Here is a 13680-nt window from a genome sequence, read left to right on the forward strand (position 1 = left end):
CACACACACACACACACACACACACACACACACACACACACACAGACGCAGAGGCTCCCACACCAGGTGTTATGGGTTAAAACAATGGGCAATGGCTCTTCAGTGTGACGTGAGATTGTTTGCTTGGGTCGTAAGTGATCCGCAAGAATGTGTGTGAGTGGGTTTTTGCGTATGTACTAACAATGGGGAATCCTTATAAGGCGAATAACCCTTTAGAATCTGCTTTACTATCTCTCTTTCTTTTCTATGTTTGCCTAGAAGCCACTGTCATCCTCGTGATACTGCTGCCGACGAAACTCTGTATATGCACTGTGAATCTGGGTCATAAAGATTTATGACTGGCTAAAAATGGTGCATAAAGTCAGTATTACAAATAAAAGTGGGTCCAACTCCACTCCAAGAATAATAAAATTAAAAAAACAGATTAAATCCACAGAGAAAAAGAACTGAGTAAACTATTCCATAAATAAAAATGATTGAAGCTCCATTACATCAATGTTGGGCTTTGGAGATTATTTTATTTGAATATTAAATTAATAAAAAGTTGTTGGAGCCTCGTGAGAGCAGGATTCAATCAACATGTACATAAAGAGCTCTGACACTTGTAAACTTTCCTCCACGTTCAGCCTGTGGCCGTTTTCTGAGCGAGTCTGACCACCAGAAATGTGACTGTTGTTTATGGAAGAAATTGGTCAGTCTTATTTAAATCACATCTAGTTAATTGAATTATAAAAGCCAGAACAGCATGTTCCTGAACCTCACCCCCCTCCTTGTCTTGATACCTAAAGTTTCCACTTCGCCTTCCCTCCTCCATTTTTCAGACAATGGCCAGTTTGATGTTGTAATTAAATTTCCAAACATGTGATAGTTCAGATGGTTTCTTTTTTTCCTGAGAATTTCCAGATTTCTGGACAAAGCTTTCGTTTGTTTTAACGGACCCCCCCTCTCCTCTCCTGCCTTCGTGGATTGACTCAAACCACCAACGATAACCTATCTACATGTAGTATTTAAACTTGAACATGAAACATCAAAATATCATTACTACACCATCCCCCTGTGACTCCGTCCATCAGCTTCACTTCCCCCCCCCCCTTACAACAGCGACGACTCTCTCCACCCTGGAGAGTGACGTCAACAGGCTTTTCAAAAGGGCATAACCTCCGCGCTGTCACCGATGATCACAGACATCTTTAACATCTCACTAGAGACGTGCCATGTGCTGAACCGCTTCAAATCCTCCACCATCGCACCTGAGCCCAAAAAACCAAGGACCATCTCAAAGCCATCACTGACCCACTGCTGGACCCCCTGCAGTTCACCCACAGGGCTCTACACTTCCTCCTCCAGCACCTGGACTTCCTCAGACTTCCTGTCTGACAGGAAGCAGCAGGTCTCTGACTACTGGACCATCAGCACCAGATGTCCTCAGTGCTCTTCTCCCTGTACACCAACAGCTGCACCTCCAGTCATCAGTTTGTAAAGCTCCTGAAATTCGGCTAGCAAGTTAGCAGCTAGCTCGTCAGCTACGCCACCAACATTCTGGACCGAATATGTTGCAGAGACACATTGATTCGTTTCCTGGTTCCACGTTTTCGTGGGAACTGCAGAGTTGGTGATCATGCTCAGTGGACTGATGTTTCACGTCGGGCTGCACATCATCATTAACTTCATTGTTAACGTAGAAAATTGAGCAGCGCAGCTTCATGAAGGCAGAAGAAGAACATTCAACACCCCTCTCTGTGCGTTAACCTTGTTCCGCTGAAGACTCCGTTAATATGAAGACATTAATTACATCTTATGGAAATGTCATGACTTCTATGGATAATTGAAACATGAAATCAATATGTAAAATAGGCAAAAACATTTTCTAAGTGAAGTTTATGTGGGAAGGCAGCTCCACAGACACGTGAGATAGTTTCAGTTTTCTTTCTCTAAAATAATATTTGTTCGATCTGGAGGGAGAAGTAAATCAGATAAACTTAACAGCAGGGTTACATTTCCAGCATTTATCTGACACTTGTTCCGGTTTTGCTCCTAGCGCCCGAAGGGATCGTCTTGTTCACGGGTTCACGTCTGTTGATGGATACACTGGGATTCAAACTGTGACCTTTTGGTTTTCAGACAGCCTTTCTAAAGCCCACAACAACCGCGCGAGTCTGGCCTGTTTGATGTTTTTCCCCTGCTCACCGAGCACCTGCAAGCAAAACAAATGATTCCTCCCAAGTTTTAATCATCCCTGTGTCAGACTTGGAGTTCAGGCAATTCCTCCACTTCATTGCTCTAATGAAAGATGAATTATTGCTGTAGTCGCATTAAACACCCATCCATATCACCTTGGTCTCATGACAAAAAAATGAGTTATGTCTTTGGTACCTGGAGAGTGATGAATGCAGGTCAAAATGGATTTGTTTTTGTGCCAGGAAAAGATGTGTACTCTATTTGAAAAAGTGACGCCTCATCCAAAAAATGGTTTCTCGGATGGAGTGAACACATTTAAGGCAATTCAGCAATTTCACAACCTTCGCCAACAAAATTATTAAACAATGAATTTCTGGGAACTTTATTCTCCTCATGTAATCAAACCTCTTTCCTCGTCTCGTTCTATTAACTTGTCAAATCCTCTCGTGCACCCGCTCCAGTCATTTTCCAAAGTTCACAATCACAATCAAATAAATTAGACCTATTTAAGCGATAAGCAGCCAAAACAAAATGCTATGAGTGCTTTGTTATGAGATCATGAGCTTATTTTCTTACAATTAAAACTCAAACAGTGGACACTTACTGAAAAGGAACAAAAGGAAACATGAATGATATTTTGCTTGTATTGTAATGCAAAGATAATAGTAGTCTCTTTGTCCCGGCAATCCTTAGTGAATATTCCTACCTTGGCCCATAAATAAAGATGTCTTCTGGGGATGTGTGGTTCGGCGCAATTGCATCCCTCCTGATACCATCGTTCTTGCCACAGGCAATGTGTGCAGGGAGGTGTGCAGAGGTAAACAAGGACAGCTCAAAGTCTTTGCATATGTCCCACTTCTGGCGTGCCTGGGTGAATCTATTGTGAAGGTGAATCTTGGTGGCACTACGTGTTCGGACTTTAAAGCAGACGCCCGCTACATGAATTAAACACCACGGGTCACACGATTTTCTCAATCACGCCGGATCCAGGTGTGCTAATTAAAAGCAAAGAGCTTCATATTCAGACTTGAATGGTCATTTCATTACCACTCAAATCAAATCTCAAACAGCTTTTCAGGCGCTGGAACCACGACGGGTTGATTTGGCAAAACTCTGCGCTTCTGACACGATTTGACATCAAGTCAGTCAAAATGTTGCTTTCACCAATATAAAGCCTTTTGGGGGAAAAAACAGCACTTCAATTACTTCACCTGGGTATATTACTCACTTTGTAAGTGGAGGCTTTTATTGTTTTCAAATAAAAACTGGCAGAAAACAGAATCAAATAATAACAATTTTTGCTGGACTGAAAGACGAATCAACTGGCCCCCCAATAATTATGTTTGGTCTGCTTCATTGACTCTGCCTGTGTTCCTTTAGTTTTCATATTTCGTTTCATCCTGGCCGTGTGTTCAGCTTTTCCAGCGTTAAATGGAGCCTGTTATTTGTTCTCCTCACAGAGCCAGGCCTTGGCCCACTACAAGGGGACCAAACATGCCAAGAAGCTAAAAGCCCTGGATGCTCCGAAGAGTAAGCTCAAAGGCTCAGTGGTCACCAAGGAAACCACCAACCAGGAGATCGCCAAGGGTATCAACACCTCGCAGGTCCCCAATGGCACCGACAGGAAAGGTTTGTTTTCCTGCTTGCTCCTCATTCCTCAACACACGGTCTTTGTTTTTTTCTTTATGTAGCTGCTGCTTTCCTGTTGAGAATGAATGCTGGACCTGAACACACACCCATTCGGCATGTTAAATTTGCTGCACACAGCATGCAATCACTTTAGGAGTTGGATGGACTCTCTGTTGATTATATCAACCCTGTGTTGGCTGTGGCTCTGCCGATGGCTGGCTGCCGGCTCATCACTCACATAGTGCTTTCACACATGCACTGCAACCCTGAACTTATCTAGACATCACCCCGAAGGAGCTGTATGCGAGAACGCAAATGTCTGAATCACTTGGAGCGGACATTATGAGGACTTCACCAAGCCAGCTTCCATGTACAAAGTCTGTGTAATGTCTGATTGGGGTGACGTGTGAACTGAGCGGAGAATTGGCAGGGAGCGAGCAGACGTGCCGATGACATCTCTGTCATCTCTGTCCTGCCTCCTGTGGCTGAAATGAAAATGGCTTTAAATTAAATTTTTAGAGTCAAGAGATCTTTGCAGGACACACAGGAAAGATGAGTGACGGCCTCAGTGTGCTCTGAACGAAGCGCTCGTCTCGTCAGATCATCTACGGCCACATTCACATTCACATTCACAGACAACAGAAAAAAGTGTCTCACTCATTCAGGTGAATTGGACCACTCCATTGATACAGCATGGGGGCCGATGGGGAGGGCTCGGGCAATGGAACCAAGACGTTTAATCTCATTCGATTTTTTTTCTGCAACATTGATCAAATTCTCAATAAACTCCGGTGTGTCCATAACACTACCGGGAGTGACAGCCTCCTCCGTCGTTAGCCCCACCCTCAGGAAGTCCCTCCACATGGACATTAAACGCTCTGCCATCCTCCCCAGCTTTACAACTACACAAAACTCATCTTTTTAAAGCTGCATTTCATTTTTAATCAGCTCTGTCATGATGCTTTTATATGAGATTATATTTTATCTGTGTAAAGCATCTTTAAATGTCTTTAACAGAGATATATTAATATTATTAATAAATACGTGAAAGCACAGTCCTGGTAAATTACATTGTAACATGTAGCTGTATTTCTACCATCTCTGCATTGTGTAATTATGTTTCTGCATCTGATAAATCGTCAAACGCATTAATCAGTTCCTCGTTGTCTCACTGGCACCTGAAGCATCCGACACAACCTCACGCATTTCTTAAATTTAAATGCAGGGCTGTTTCCGGTCTGAATGCCGCTGACACATCTGAAACTCCTTTATGTCCGATGGCAGAATGTGTGTCCTACAATTGTTTTAATTTTTGCGGAAACAATCACCCACAAATCACGGGCCACTTTGCGCGTCGATCGTCCAGGTGGCGTGGAAGCAGAACGAAGAGAGCTTGAGGGAGAAGTTTCATTCAGAGCGCCACACCACGATTGGCTTTGAGGAGAGGCCGTCTGTAAGTGCGTGCCATCATCCCCATTTGTGTGATTCACTGCAGTGAGATTACAAAGACACGCAAAGGATGTGGAGTTGTTGGAGAGAGATCAGAGAGGCCGTGTGATAACGCCAGGAGGTGGAGGGTGCGATGCCAGACTTCGAGTGTGGCCGCGCAGCGCAGCTATAAAACCTCTTCGGCTGTAGACGTGGTTGCTGTACGCCAGCTCGTCTGAAAACAAAAACCCTCGCAACTTATATAAGCATGTGCTCCGAGCCTCATTCCTCCTATATTGAATTTGCCTTTGCATTATCCCATTTTAATTACATTTTTGCTGGTGCACATTGTTGAATGCTGACTCTGTGTAACTTGATATCCATCACGTTGCAGCCAGGTGGCTGCTTGAATCCGGTTATCTCGGCCAGGTGTCTCAGAAAGAGATCCTCAGTCTCTGCGGAGCCTCCTGTTCGAAAACATGTTGAAAAAAGTAAACAAAAAACCAACCGCAACTTCCAGCAACCTGACAGGAACCAGATGCAGATTATTTTCAAATGGTTTTATCTGCAGTGCTTCATAGTGGTTCTGTGGAGGATGACGTCTTTCTGCCCTCCCTGTCTCCTCCGCTGTAATATTCCTGAAGCTGCCTGTTATTATGTCATGAAATTGGCCCCATGAAAGTCTTCCCCTTTAACTGTAACAATACGAGGTTTTTTCTTCTTCTTTTTTTTTAAAGGAATTGGAAACACATTGAGCCGTCGCACTCTGGGATTAATTTCGCCTCTACCCATGTCTTCTTCCAATGTTCCACGAGTATTTAAATCAGGAGCACATTTCTGGAGCTCATTGTGAACCGTGACCTATTTTGCCGAAGTCTGACCTGTTCACACTTTAAGTTTAGAGGTTGCATGAGGTGAAAACTGCCGTTTTCAACCAGGTGTTCACCTTGTCTTAAAGAAGTTGTTCAGGTTTGGTGATTGTGGCTCATTAATTAACAAAGTTCTTCTACTTTTCTTTGTTAAATAGGCGAGAAAACAGTATTAACAAGTATTTAGATTTATACTCTCCACCTAAAACATGTCATATGTTTGTCTTTATGTGATATTAAGAGCTTTACGCTCGGCAGCAGTCTGTCTGGCGTCCCACAGAGTTACCAAGCTGCTATACAAATGTCAAACCGTTAAGTGGAGCAAGTTGCACTGAAGCTTCCCCTGAGCTGAATTACATCACAGTTTGTCGACATTTACCGTAAGAGCGCTCTCGGCTTTCAGGTGATGTGATGAAACCTCTGGCTGCAACCTCGGACGTCTCCAGGTCAGAAGGGACAGAGGCTGTGACACGAGAGATGCATTTCTTAGACGTGCAACTCCAGTGCGTTTTAACCTGGCGCCTTCAAAAGGATCACATATTGTACAGTTTTTGAATGGGACAGGACTCAAATCAAAGAATACCGTTGATTAATATCCATAGTAGGAGAAACACATTTCACAAAGCTAACACAGTTACATCTTACATATTACATATTCAATGCACTGAGCTTCTTTTCTCACCCTCTGCTGCTGTTGAGCTCTTCGTTGTTTAAACACAATATATTCACTGTTTATTCTTTATACTACATAAAGGATGTGAACTGTGGGGCGTTCATGTGCTGTAGGAACCTTGAGCAACCAAGATTCAGAAGTTATCCGTCCAGATTTTCAATGAAAGAAGCTTCACAATATCCTTTTGTTTTTATGATGGTCATGTTTTCTATTAAAAGTCCCATATTTTACATTTTTATGGTGTTTTACTATTAGTTTTGATATTCATGAGAAGATATATTTGTAGTTTTAAGAACCAAAAACTGTCTCAGTGTAGTTTTACATCTCCTCTCTCTGGCTTCTCTCTGGAGCTCTAGTAACAACAGGTCGGTGAGCCAATCAGAAGAGAGGAGGCTCTGAGCCTCTCTTCTGATTGGCTGACTGTTTTCTGAGTGATCGAATAAGGTTGGATGGTGGGTCCAGGTGGGCCGTGCTGGGGGCATAGTTGTGGTGACCGTTTTGTTGTGACATCACAAAGTTACAGAAGTCCGGACGGTTTGTTTTAAGACACAGTTTTTGAATATGTCCCTGAACTGCACATTTTTAATAAGTCACCTAGACATAATAAATAAAGACATTGACATCTCACTTTCTACAATATGGGATCTTTAAATTATTAATGAGATTGTATGAAAAATCAAATAAATTACAGCACAGACTAGATGTTCTACGTTAATGTGATCAATTTCAGTTTTTAGAAAAGAATAATTAATACTGTATTCCACTATAAGCCAGTATTTATGAGGTGACTAATTGTTCCTGTGGTATCTCACTAACTAACCACAAAGCCAGATGTGCTGACCCAAGATTTTCAATACTACATTAATATTTAAAACATCATAGAATAAATATTCATCCTGCCTGTTTTCACAATAACAGAATTTATTGCTAGACCGTTTTATTTCATTCCAGCACTTTTACTTTCCAAATGTCCTTTTTTTTTTCCTAAGTCTGCTTTTATTTTACAGCATCATTTTACCCAAATGTCATTTATTTTATTTTACCACTTGCCATCACAAAGTCTCTATTTGCCAATCGAGACAAACAGGACAGAGCCAGTCAGTGTGACTGGCTTTTGGCTCTGTCCTGTTGACCGAATGTCATAATGAAATATGTCCTTATGAAATAAAATGTTCACTGAGGAAGAGTTATGTTGTGAAATAAAATCTGACTTTAAAAAAGGGACATTTTGACATAAAAATGGCTGCAATGAAATAAAAATCTGCTGTGAAAAGAAACAGGATGAAATAGTACCCTGGGTTTTAAAACTATTTTGGATTGTTTCACAATGTCACGGTCAGGTTATATTTTCTCTTTACATAATTCAATATTTATATATATATACTGAAGAGCAGCTTCACTGAGCTACCATTCGAACACAGAGCTGTGGTTCAAGCCTATTGGGTTTTCTCAAATTATTCATATTTGTAGTTTTACCAAAGATCATTTTTACTAAGCATGAAGATTTTTAGGTTCCTGTGTGTCTTAAAGCAGCAGCCAGGTGAAATGTGTGGCTGTAATCAGTCGTCCATGCTTCCAATGACCTCGTTCTGATAACAAAAAAAATCAATTTAATATGAAGTGTGACATAGTTGATTTAAGTGCAAATGTGCAAAAAATTATTCTGTGTGTTCCCCCAGAACACGAAAAGAAAACATGTCGTTGTAAAGAGACAGTAACTTTGGAAGATATCCACTTTGTCGAACTCGCTCTGCTCAAGCCTCATAATAACCTGAGGTAAACTTTGGAATATACATGTTTTAATGCACATAAAGGCACGACAGTGTTGTATTAAGACAGACAGTCTGAATCATTTCTTTGTTTGACAGGACTTACTGTAAGTCAGCTGCGTTTTTCCCTAAATGTTAAGGGGGGAAAAAAAAAGATGGCACCTCACATCAGTGATGTGAGAGTGACGCATGTCCGGCGTGTTGCATCTGTGAAATGAGAAGATGAGTCACCGATCTCACTCAGTGTTGAACAACAAGTCAAACCTCTATAAGAGATCTCAGTTTCCAGAGATACCAAACATGTCGGGGAGATGTATATATCATCTTTAGGATACATGTCATTAAATAATCTATGATACTGTCAGGCAATGAGGGAAATGAATAAAGATCCTCAATGGAGAAGCTGGTGTGAAGTGGAGCGGGTGTGATGAGCTTAAAGTGTAGATATTTAGCTTTAATCCAAGGCTGTTTGTGTCCATACGGCGTGGACTCTGGTATTTGTGGCTTTATTTATACAGTAAAAGGTGGGATTCATTGAGACGCTGACCTCCTCCCACTGTACCGTCACTGAGATACCCATCTGTAATGGGCTCAACGCAGCCCTGACATTGAACACGCTCTCAGGCGCTCTGAGAAATTGTAAACACATTGTACAGAGGGCAGAGAACTCGAACACCTTAAACAACAAGCCGTCATAACCAAACACACAAATGGCCATTAATCATTTCAGTGCCCCTTAAAAACACAGGAGCACATTTACACCATCTCACTATCATATCTACAGTGTGCGGGGGCGGCGGTTTGTCACAAGTGGCACCGGGTAATGAATATTAATGTGCTCAGATGTCAGAAGAATTAATTGTCGAGGCGGGTAAATGCTGCATTATCTGCAAGCCTGAAGTATTTGACGGTATATCAGTGGCAACAAACTGGCTCTAATGAAAAGCTGAGCTCAGGGAAGAGTAATGGCCGTAGCGAGAGGAGGCAGAGCTCTGTTTGCTTTTGCAGAGTGGGCTTTCAATGGGTTTGTTTTTGCTCTAAAATTCAAAGCGAGAAACGTATTTGGTCTGAGATCGTTAAATTCCAAAGCACAACACACCCGTTGCTGGGAACAATATAACGTGATTGCTTGTTTTAGTTTCAGAAATACACCTGATGATTGTGGCATTCGAGTGCTGATTTCTAATGCGAGGTCTACGGTCAATTATTATTTATTTTGTTGCTATTATGTGGAAATATGCTGTAAGAGATTTTAAACAGAGATTCCTTAATGTTTAGACAGAGTGAAATTCACATATGTAATTCATAAATTCATATTTTTCATATGCCGGCGTTAATAAATGTATATTTTCATACATGAATGTACAGTATTCAAGCCGGGAATCTCTCCTTTAACACGGCACTGACCTTTTTCCATATTTTATGACACAGAAATGACAAGATTTATAAATGACAACAGAAGCAAGTTTACATCAATATGAACTCATATGTCATTTGTAGGCACAAAAATAAGTAATCTATAAAAATGAACAAATGGTGGCTCATATTAAAGAGCCTGCTCATGTATGTGCAAAGTAACAATGACAGGAATGAAGGTGGTTGAATTCCACAGTTTCCTTTCCCCCGGTAACCTGCACATCCAAATCGAAGCTCATGTAGATGTTTTCAGTGGAGTGACAAATGATTTGACCAATAATGTTTAGTATCACTTACCTCCGTCCACTCCCAGGAGCAAACAGACCAATCAGCATCTTCCTTCAACCAAAAATGTTCAATCGACATACGGGCCTTTTATTTATTCCAGCCATTTTTCTTCCCTGTCAAACCCTCATGTAGAGGTGGAACTGGTCGGGACCTGCAGACAGAAAACTGGTGGAATTCCCCTTTAATTTAACGAGTTGAATAAACACTTTTTTATTTTGTTATGAAATTAGGACTTTTAAGATGAATTAACATTTTATATTAATAGAACATGTTTCTACATTACATATTAAAGATTAAAATCAGCTGATTTTACAGTGTTGGCAGGTTTTTGAGAATATTATCTAAAGAAAGTGAAAAGAAAAAGACTGCTCGTGTGAAACATGAAAACACTGAACATTTCTTACCCAATGTGATGGAAAAAAAACTCATTGTGAATGATTTCATAATTCCATCTACAGAGTGGTTTAGGCCGATGTGCAAAGAACATAAGTGCATCGTGTTGGAATGATGAGTAAGAAATCGTATTATCACACGGTGGTCTTAGTGAAATGCACAGAGCATCCATGTTCTTTACTTCACTGTTGAGCGCTGTGTGTGTCCTGAGATGGATGAACAGCTGGACACGGCGAGATAGTATAGATTAGCGGGATGACTCAGCGGCCGCCTGTCAAGTTTCTTGCGTGTGTGTTTGTGTGTCCTTACCCCGGCGCCAGGGAAAGAGTGGAGGTAGAGCGAGAAAGGCAAAGAGGGAGAGAGAGAAATGCCCAGAGCACAGCCCGTCATCTCTCAGTTCCAGTCCAGTGCCTGAGGAAATGTACCCTGATATTAGCTATTAAAGAGCAGATTGTCAGGGGAGCCATGCCAGCACTGACAGCAGCTGTACAATGGAGCAGGCTGCAGGGAGGCAGGAGGCTAGCTCAGGCTTTTCTTTCCATCCACAGTCTTCTTTCTCAAGTCCCCCCCCCCGTTGGCAGCTGACGCCCTCCGTCACCCTCCTCCACCCAGAAAACTGCCCGTGTGCCTAAGTCTCTGTACGTGAGCGCTGGGTTGGAAAAAGCCCTCATGGACGGACGTCAGAGGCAGCAACAAACCTGATGAGTGTGTGATTAGATTGGCTCCATACCTGCACGGCGCCGCAAATGTTCTCATTTGTGGGGATTTTGTACGGTGATGTGTTACCGCAGAAACTTCCCAACAGAAATTAGGTTCGGACCATTTGCTCTCGGATGAAATTGGAAAGAGATAAATCAGTATGAATTCAAATCAATGACTCCTGCTGCTGTTAAATATCTGAGATAATGTCGCGTTTCCCCCCCCCTCTCCAACAGAAAAAAAAAGATGATTGCAAGTGTGGATGCAGTTATTTGTGAATGCAAATTTTTTCACCTTATCAATCTTTTATTCTAGGAATAGTCAACCGTGACGCTTCTCATTTACTCACTTTGAATACTGACAAGAGGGAGGGAAAAAAAAATCATAAACGGCGAATGAAATTTGACAGAGCTCAAGAGCCATGAGGGATTTCTGTCCTTTAAGTTGTGACAGCATATAATAAGGCCCAATCATTTTAATTAAAGAGCTTAATCCAGCTTCACTGAGAAAGGTAATCAGATCTCCGGGGAGCCCTGTGATTGCCTGAAAGCCTAAGTAGAGTGGAAGGATTTCAGAGCGGCGTCTCTCCTCTATCGCCAAAGCAAATCTCAGGAGGGTGGAGGGGGAGCAGGGAGAGGCTGAGGTACAAATGGAGGGAAGAAAAGAAGCGGTGTCCTGTCTCGAAGGGTCGCAGCACCTGTCCTGATCTCCCGTTCTCTCGATTCTCTTCGTCTTTGTTGCCTTCACCACTCCCACCCTCTCAATTTCTCTCTCTTTAATTGTGTTCCATACTCGATTTCTCTCATTTAATGTTATCTCTTTCCTCTCACCTTCTCACGTCCCTTGCCCGCCTCCCCTCCTCTCCTCCTCCTCCTCCTCCTCCTCTTTCTATCTTTCTCCTTATTTCACACACTTGATTTTCCTTCGAGTTCCTTTGGGTTTTTTTTTTTTTTTTTTTGGCTCAGAGTTTGCTTACTTTTCCAGTTTCACTTTCATTTAACTTTTCACTTCCAGATCTATCCTCTTTTGTTCTTGTTTCTAACCATTTCTTTTCTTTTACCTGGCCTCAATCTCTCTATCTCTTTCTTTGTCTCCCTCCTCCTACTCTGCTGTCGGGCCTCCGCTCGCCCATACCAACTTTAGATTGATCACAGTCATTACCTCCATTAATGAGAGGGGATTGAGTTCTTAACTGGGCCTTGCAGAGCCAGTTAGGTCACAGTGACTGGGGATATGGATTACTGGAGGCTTCACAGAGTGCAGGGCGTCCTAGGCCAGCCAAAATACACTTTAATCACCTGCCCTTCCAACAGAAAATGGCTCTTTAATGACGCCGTGGTAGATGGTTTCACCCCAAACACAAGGGCAAATACATGCATGACTTAACAAGGGATGGCCTCAGCAACCAGGCGCTGTTACAAGTCGACAGATGAAGACAGAACCGTTCTTGTTCTTGCTGATTATCGCTCATTTACCTCACCCTTTACCTCACACATTAACATGATTAGTCCAGATACAGGGATTAAACAGGTATCAGCTCCGACTTTCATCACCTTAACTGCCAGTTAAACTCTATTACATGTTGGCAAATATGCCTCTTACCTTCTTAAAAGGAGATCTGGAGCTTCAAGTAATCACGTAGCATTTCAATGGTTTGAAAATAGTTCATGACAGTTTGAGTAGTTTGTCACTTTCATTTGTGAATCCATGTGGGTTTATTGGCTCAACGGCGCCCTCAGCGGATGAATGCCACTGGTGATTGTGAAACGTTGCCAGTTCATTAGAGGCGTGCATTACATATTAACATCAGTGTGTTCTCTGTATGAATATGTGCAGGGTGACTTATTGAAATGTTATTGAGAAGTGCCACGAGTGGGTGTCATGCTAAATTGGGAATGTTGCGCTTGCTAAACTAGCTAGCGAGCTATTGTCTCAAAATAAGTTGTTCTTGCCGACTGTATGACTCATCAGTATATTTATTCTGTTTCTATCTGGAGACGTTGAATAGCTGCACAGAAATGAAAGCAAACCTCCCTCGTCATTCATTCATTCACACGATGACAGTGGGGTTACAGAGTCTTACTGAGCTCAGTTACCCTGGCAACAAGAAAAGGTTCAGGTACAGAAGTAATTAATAAATTACAAGGTAACTTAAATTACATTTTTAAAAACGTGAACAGCTGGACTTTTCTCATGAACACCCAGTTTCAGTTTTCAATTTCATCTCTATAGGTTAATTAAAGTATTAGCTTCTAGACATGTTAGCTTAGTAGCTAGCTTAGTAACAAGAAAGTAGCATTTTGGAATAATTGGTTAGAGTTAGAGGAGAAGATTGACA

General features: G+C 41.9%; 1 protein-coding gene across 2 annotated transcripts in view; it reads left to right on the forward strand.

Moving 5' to 3' along the window:
• znf385d (zinc finger protein 385D) overlaps positions 1–13680 on the forward strand; it is a 76657-nt gene that overhangs the window by 45309 nt on the left and 17668 nt on the right. For both annotated transcript variants that reach the window (XM_023393436.2, XM_087170209.1), the window contains exon 4: positions 3639–3807. In XM_023393436.2, the coding sequence (XP_023249204.1) occupies positions 3639–3807 (169 nt within the window). The remainder of the gene's footprint in view (positions 1–3638; positions 3808–13680) is intronic.

Source organism: Seriola lalandi, unplaced genomic scaffold (genome assembly GCF_002814215.2).
Source record: "Seriola lalandi dorsalis isolate HSWRI2012SDOR001 ecotype SW California unplaced genomic scaffold, Sedor1 jcf7180002054934, whole genome shotgun sequence".
Classification (NCBI taxonomy): domain Eukaryota; kingdom Metazoa; phylum Chordata; class Actinopteri; order Carangiformes; family Carangidae; genus Seriola; species Seriola lalandi.